This window comes from Scomber japonicus, chromosome 4 (genome assembly GCF_027409825.1).
Source record: "Scomber japonicus isolate fScoJap1 chromosome 4, fScoJap1.pri, whole genome shotgun sequence".
Taxonomy (NCBI): domain Eukaryota; kingdom Metazoa; phylum Chordata; class Actinopteri; order Scombriformes; family Scombridae; genus Scomber; species Scomber japonicus.
The window spans coordinates 19,593,476-19,601,502 of NC_070581.1; the positions used below are offsets into that span (position 1 = coordinate 19,593,476).

General features: G+C 42.5%; 1 protein-coding gene across 1 annotated transcript; it reads right to left on the reverse strand.

Annotated features, from left to right (window-relative positions):
* On the reverse strand, positions 1-6,793 carry wnt5a (wingless-type MMTV integration site family, member 5a). Its single transcript, XM_053317026.1, has 4 exons — positions 6,657-6,793; positions 4,354-4,601; positions 1,130-1,422; positions 1-459 (listed from the first exon to the last, which is right to left on the reverse strand). Exons 1-4 carry the CDS (start codon positions 6,791-6,793, stop codon positions 1-3), a joined length of 1,137 nt encoding a protein of 378 aa, XP_053173001.1.
* Positions 6,794-8,027: the final 1,234 nt, after the last annotated feature.

Here is an 8,027-nt window from a genome sequence, read left to right on the forward strand (position 1 = left end):
TCACTTGCAGACAAATTGGTCTACGATTTTGGTGCAGCGCTTGCACTTGACGTAGCAGCACCAGTGGAACTTGCAGTGGCAGCGCTCCACTATCTGGGCCTTGAACTGGTCGTAACCACGGCCGCAGCACATCAGCTCACATCCATCCATGCCCTCCGAGGTCTTGTTGCAAAGACGCCCAACTGTGCCCAGGGAACCTGTGCTTTGGTTCCTCAGGCAGTAGTCTGGACTGGGCTCAATGTACACCAGGTCGTGACTCGTGGGAGCATTGAACTTGCTGTGTATCTGCACCAGCTTTCCACGGGTGTTGAGCTTCATGGATGCTGCGCTGTCGTACTTCTCCTTCAGTGCATCACCAACCTTGCGGAAGTCAGCCAGCTGTAACCAACAGGTCTTAAGGCTGCATGAGCCTGATACCCCATGGCACTTGCAGGACACGTGGGCAAGATCTGATACCGTCTGACAGGGGAGAAGAGGAAAAGAAAAGAGAAATTAAATAACTGGATTAATTAACAGATGGAGAGCTTGAAATATCACTTATGTTGCAGACTGCAGAAAATATACACAGCCAGGTGACAAATGCTTCATATTTCTAATTTGTCCAGTTTAATTTTGGCACAATGTGAAATGATCTCATAAAGCATCACTTTGCCATAAGGGGCCTGAATGATCCTGTCCATATATCCAGCAGTTAACTGAATAAAACACTGTCCACTCATTTGTCCAACTTGAAAGAGAACAGCCTGGCAGCAGATATCTGGCATTATGTTTCCTTTGAGGTGGTTTCAAGATGTTTGGAAAGGAAAAGCAACCCCAGAACTGCCTCCAATGATCCCATCTCCCCACACATCAAAGCCTCAGGAGGGGAGAGCAGACAGAGCTGTTACACAGATGATCAGTGGACACTCATCTGATTGACCTGGATTGTCTCACTTCCAACTCCTCTTGTTCTTTTTATCACTGCTTGGTCTAATTTTGGGGCCTGTGGTTTCTATCACCCCACTTGCTTCTTATCTGATGACGTCTTAAAGTTCTTTGTGTGTGTGTGTGTGTGTGTGTGTGTGTGTGTGTGTGTGTGTGTGTGTGTGTGTGTGTGAGTGAGTGAATGCATATAACCTCAGTATCTTACCCTTCTTCCAGCCTCATTATTGTGAATATTCATCAACAGCCGGGCACTGTCAAACGAGCCTTTGGGATAGCTCTTCTCCCTTTCGCGGGCATCCACAAACTCCTTGGAGAACCTGTAGCCATAGTTGAGGTTGTCTCCGCAGCCACCCCACAACCAGTCTCGTGGCAGATCTTTGGGGCGAGCCGCACGGCTGCACCCACAGCTGGACAGCTCCCCCTCTCTGCAGGCACGGCTCACTGCGTTCACCACCCCTGCTGCGCTGATGGCATAAGTAAATGCCGTTTCTCGACTGCCTGCAGACACACACACACATATATCATGTCACATTTGACACCAGAAGAGACATAGTAAATGAGAAATTACTAAATGTAATTCTATCATATCCAGCCACTTCTTTAACTTGTGTAGGTTTTGCATGTATATTATACTGAATGTGCGCCTGTCATTTTGCTTTAAGGATTTTTACAGTGTTATGAGATGTGATGTCATATGACAGCATTCGCCATACACTTAAGATTACAGAGCACATGAGCCAAGTGCTGCAGGCTCCTCATCACCAACATGATGAACAGTGGAATCTGGTTTGCTGTTATTGGGCTTCAGCCAGAGAGAGGAGAGCGCCCTCCAGTGACAAAGATTCTCTTTAACAAGCAGCTGCCATTTTCACCAAAATTGGAAGTGACAGCGGTTCTTTAACTTTGTCTGTCATGACTGACTTATTCTTGAGACAATGCTAATTAACTCCCACCGTTTCTACACTCCCCAAAAATTCCTCTATATAGAGAGAAAAGGTCAGGAGTCTTCAAAAACAAAAAGAGCACGCAAGCAGTTTTTGCTGTCACCAAATGCTCTATCCATTACTACCTCTTTGCAAAACCACAGAATAGAAGAGAAAACTAGTTGCTTATCTCCTCATCTCAAAGAAGAAACAGCCGACCAAACTATGAGACCGCAAACTGACTTTGAACACTGGGGGTTGCTACAAAATAAAAATGCACAGCTCATATACCTGCTGGGTCAAACCTTTAGAGAGCATGCTATAATGACAATAACAGATGGATGGAGAAAGAGAGATGAGGGAGGAAAAAGATAACTCATGAAAAAGAGAAAAAAAAAACAAGACGCCAAACAGAAAAAAGAGACATGCGTAAAAAAGGCAGATATAGAAAAAGACAATGAGTGAGAAGAGAAAAGTTGGATTAAGAAATGTATCGGAAAGTCTGAATGATATCCAGGTGGAATATTCTGGCAGGAGGTGATCAGAGAGCGGGGGATTTATTAGTCTAGTACAACTTTTAATCCATCCTGAGGATATTGGCCTAATAGTGGACCTGCAGACAGACAAACTGTCGTCTCCCACACTGCTGTACCCCACCCTGGAGAAAGCTAAACGAGGCAGGGGAGAGAACCCAACCACTCCAGCACCCCCCGCAGCTCAAATTTAAATCACCAGTGGTGTCCTTAGCCAGCTGACAGACAGATATACAGGGAAGAACATGTTTACTTGGCCTAGAGAGGGCTGAGATGGGAGCAATGTTGAAGAGGGAGAGGGAGGGAGAGGAGGAATGAGAGAACGGTTGCTGATGAGGTTTCTATGAAGACTGATCTGTGGAGAGGGAAACAGCTACGCCAGACTGGGGGAGGTGGAAATCACAGACAGGCACAGCAGAATCACCAAGAATAGTGTAAAAACACATCCCTCCAGTGTGCACACACACGCGTCATGTAGGGTTTATTCACAAATAAAAGCACATTAAAAGGGTAGACTGACTTAGACAACAAAACAAAAACAACATCAGTGCCAGCATCTACTGGTATCTATCCATGCAGATAGCCTGGTTTTAAGATTTATGACTCCACCACAATTCCACTTGAGATGGTCATGACACTGAAATGCTAAACTTAAAATATTCGCCAGCAATTTCTCGTAACAAAAACAACGCCCTGGTTAACTACTTTCTACCAAGGAAATAGGCCCTAAAACTGTTGACGGCATGTTCTGTGGATGACTTGTTCTGGAAAGACAAGTTAGCTGTTGAGTGCATTAAATGTTATTTTTAAAACTATGAGCACCATGAATGAAATTCCATTCAGAATTTATTCCATTCATTGTATTAAGGTGGCAGGAGAAATCTCAGAGACTGATAATCTCACAACCTGTAAAAATACAACCAAAGCTTTCTGTCATTTAACAATGTGAGTAAACAAGAAAATTAGCTTCAAAGAAATTAGGGTAACGCTTTAAAGACTACATTCATTAATAACATACATACCTCCCTACATGTGTTACTAAAGAGAAATCTTAAAGAGCTCTATAATGTGAGCACCACAAGCGCACATTGACTGGTATCAGACTACAAAATGGGATTTCATTCATTTTGCTACTGCAACTCTGCTATGATCACAACAGGGACATTACATAGATTTATTCTGATTCGGCTGGAGGGTTATGATTTAAAAAATGCTGACGGTAAACCACCTTTACATTAGTTCCTGAGGTGAAGGCAATTGAACATGTATCAAAAGAACACTAAAACAAACAATGTTAAATTATAGGATCCAAGAGTGGGATTCACTTTTAAGAGGGGATTGTGAAGCTCTGCAACCATCTATATGAGATCTGAGTAGACTGCATGTACAGTGCACACACACACACACACACACACACACACAGTGTAATCTCTAATCTCTTGCAAGGTGATATATTGGTTCATACACTCAATGCACTCCCATCACTTGTAAATACAGGGCAGCTAAAGCCCAGCTCCACATAGTATGTGCCTGTGTGTGTGTGTGTGCGTGTGTGTGTGTGTGTGTGTGTGTGTGTGTGTGTGGATTGTCTCTCATTCATCAGGGGAAAAGCAGATTCTCTGCCTCCCTCTTGCTCTATGTCAGGAGCTGGTTTAGCAGGCCAAAGCCACATGTGATTTATCCAGCAACCTCACCCACCAACTATTCCCTCCACACAGCTGCTGAGAATCAGCAGCCCCATACATTTTACACACACACACACACACACACACACACACACACACACACACACATATACACAGAGAGAAGAGGGACAGTGAAGAATCAGAGAGCGGGAAAATGAAGAAAGACAAGAAATGGAATGTACAGATGAATATGTACACTGCACACATCTGTGTTTCTATCTGTATTCATGTCCTGTGCATGTTTCTAATAATACATGCCATTTTATAAATCCTTTGCTTATTTCTTACCTATTTGCATGACCCGCCCAAAAACAGAGGAATTGTCCACAGTGCTGCAGTTCCAGCGTCGATGTCTGAACTGGTACTGGCACTCTCTGATGCCCGTCTTGGCACCTTCACCGATGTACTGCATGTGGTCCTGGTAGAGCTGGCACAGCTTCTTCTGGCCCTGTGACAGGCCCACCAGCTGGCTGCACAGAGGCTGGGCACCGATGATGTAGGCCTCAGGGATCAGCATAGGGTTCATGGCCAGAGACCTGGATGAGTGGGACAGAGAATGCAGTTCTTTTAATTCATGTACAATTTTGACCCAAATATATGAGAGTTTTCAGGCCAAATACACAATCAACAGCTGATTTCACTTGATTATTTTACTCCTTCTCAGGCTTGAAGCTATGTTAATCAGTGAAACAAGCTGCTGTTGTTTATTGGATGGAGTAAAACTCTGCACACTCTTAATGACACTGGACTGAAAAGTATTTACAGCCAAGCACGAACAGTAAATGGAGGCAAAGATCAGAACAGAAAAGAGGCTTAGAGGAGGATAAAAGGAAATGATGAGGAGAAGTTTAAGTACAACTTGAGGAGTATAACAAAGAAATCTTGAAGGAAGAGGAAAAGAAAGAGGAAGCAAATCTGATGAACATACTCTTTTAGTATTTAATATCTTCAAGCATTGATTCCCAGCCATTTTATATAAAGAAATACCTTCTCATGATTCCTCACCTGTTGAGCAGTTCAACCAAAGAGTCAAAGTCTCAATTCAGACTGTTATATTTTATATAATTTTTAGTGGCATGAGGAGAGAGAGAGTGAGGGGCAGACAGAGAAAGAGAGAGAGAGACAGAGACAGAGACAGAGACAGAGAGAGAGAGAGAGAGAGAGAGAGAGAGAGAGAGAGAGAGAGAGAGAGAGAGAGAGAGAGAGAGAGAGAGAGAGAGAACACCAGTATGAGCATCTGGTTCCAGGCCACAGGACAATTAGAGCAGCCCATCTCTGAGCCCCAAGAGAGAGACAATTAGCCCCCAGTGTAACCTGATCGACTGGGGAAATTCAGCAGCAAGGAAACTGACTGAACACGCACACGACATATACACAGAAGTACACACAGAAGAAAAAAAATCAACATACAGACTGTTTGCATGCTCAAGCACACATGCAGACTGACGCTCTGTCTCTCTCTCTCTCTCTCTCTCTCACACACACTCACTTTTCAGGCATACTACTCCGACACTAAATCATTTACACCTGTGTGTCCTCTCAAAGAGGAAACTGAAAGACACACACAGTTTATACTCCAAACTCAGCTTTCCAAGGGGTCTGCGGTAATGTGTGAGCCCTCTGCTGGGTCCGTAATCCAACTCATATAAACTTTAATGTAGTGCCTACTGAGCTGAGCCCATTAAAATGTTTACCTGAATAAAGCCTCTACAAATTATTGTATATACTCTTATGTTCATATAATTTGGTCATCTTCAATGTCATCACTGGTAGCTTTGATCTGCTCATTTGAAGTAAATATAAATGTTACGCAGGAAGTATGGGCTCAAATGTTCCATGTTCTTCTACAAGTGTTCTGGTTGGGAGGCACAATTATGCACAAGTGCACAATTAGACATAAACATAGCCACAGGATGTAAAGAGCTGTGTTGAAAGTAGTGCCTCTATGCTGACTGGTAAACACTATTTTCCCCTATCAGAAGTACTCTGTGTTTAAGAAGAGCATACTCAAATATAGACTTTTCTCCTAATAGCAGCAGGACTTGTGTGTGTGTACACACAGACACGCACACAAACACATGCATGCAGTCACACACGGTGTCCGTGTTTGCACATACTTGGACACCGACTCATCAACCACAGTAATCTATGTTTTCTATAATATTCATAATTTTGGTTTGGCAATATGCAAAGAAAGAAAATAAGGGAGAAAAAAGGTCTTCCTGAGCTAATGTGCTACAGTCAGCATGTTGTATTACTTCATATGTGGTGCAACTGAAGCTGAGGAGGCTTACTTAAACACACACATGCACACGCACACACAAACCCGAAATTAACTCTAAAACTAGGCAAAAGACAAATATAAGCACTGGCATTTTTTTAATCACTCTTACTGTTTTGGCCTTTTTTCTATTTTTAGGCTGTACAATTACAAATGTGACTCATGTATGAGTGAAAAGAAAATACCCTTGTTAAACTTCACAATCTTCCTTTCACCATAAAACAAGTAAAGACACACAAAGACATGTTTTGCACAAATTTAGAAACACACAAAGAAATACTGCACATATACAGAGAAAACTATTACATACCACCATGAATTGGCCTCCACCACCACTTGCATGAGGAGTGTGAGGAGTGTGAGGGCAAAGACGCAGTTTCTGGAGTCCAACACGCTGCCAAAAGGCCAGCTCACCGGCCGACACACACAGCCCAGCCCCAGGTTCATACTGCCGCTGATCTAAGGGAGTAGGGAACAGGATGCATGTCAGTCTGCCTGCTTGTACTGATGTCTTAGAGAGTTTATTGTGCATAATATAGAAGAAGACAAATATCTGTGTTGTCAAAATAAGTGGAGAAATTTTCCTCTGCTGAACATTTACACTCTCTCTGTTACATCCAAACAGCACTGTGGTTGTATGTGTGTGAGCCCGGGGCCATCAGTGCTTGCACAGCAAAGCAGTCATTTGGCAGCAGGTCTGAGTGTGAATCACATAAGACTGATAGACGTGCAGCCGGAGAAGACACAATGACCATGAAACCCCAGCTAGACACATTCCTGAATCCTGACAGTTCACTTTACTCTGAGTCCGAGACACACAAAGGCAGGGTCACACATAGAAAAAGGCCAAGGAAGATGCAGTGTGTGCAACTTTGCATTATTTAAATTTAGGCAACATAATGTTGAAACTGAGGTCAAAACTGAATCTTGAATTCCAAGAATTATTGTTGCATTTTTAACAAAAGTATGGCAGATATGAACAAAAATAAGATCTAAAATGTGGGTTTAATATTTGCCACTATGTTATGTTTATACTATACTGTTTCATTTTCAATTTATGGAAGACCTGATTATATTTTCACATTTTTTTGTACATTTATGTTGGCTAAATAAGAAGCATCCTTTGGTATTTTGGAAATCACAATAAAATGTTTATACTAATTTGTAAAATAAAGCTAGAAATATTTTTGGCTTGAAAGCACAGAAATTAAATAAAAACAGTTGATTTTTAATTCGAATGTGTTTGGTTTAACTTTAAGGTAATTAAATATATAATTTGTTTAAAAATGGTGTGCAGTTTTGTTTAAATTAATTTTCATATTTGTTAATTTAATGTGGAGCGGACCAACACGGAGCCACGTCAGCGGATGATGGTCTCAGGCCTGGTTACACTGTGCAGGGTTTCGCTTAACTAAGGCTACAAGGAGTCAAAAGGGGAAAAAAAGTCAATTATCTTCAGACAACTGCATGGCTCTGGTGATACAGTTTGGCTGCCATGTAGGCAGAAAATGAGTTAAAATAATTACCCCTGAATTTGCGATTTCAGGGCTGTGCCAGCCTTCCAGTTGGGCCGTGTGTGAAATTTGGGACTGAGAGCAGCTCTAATTTGTCACGCTGCGTTATTTTCCAGGGTTGAGTCGTGGAGACCTGGGCCTGCCTAATACTCATTAAAGACAAGGCC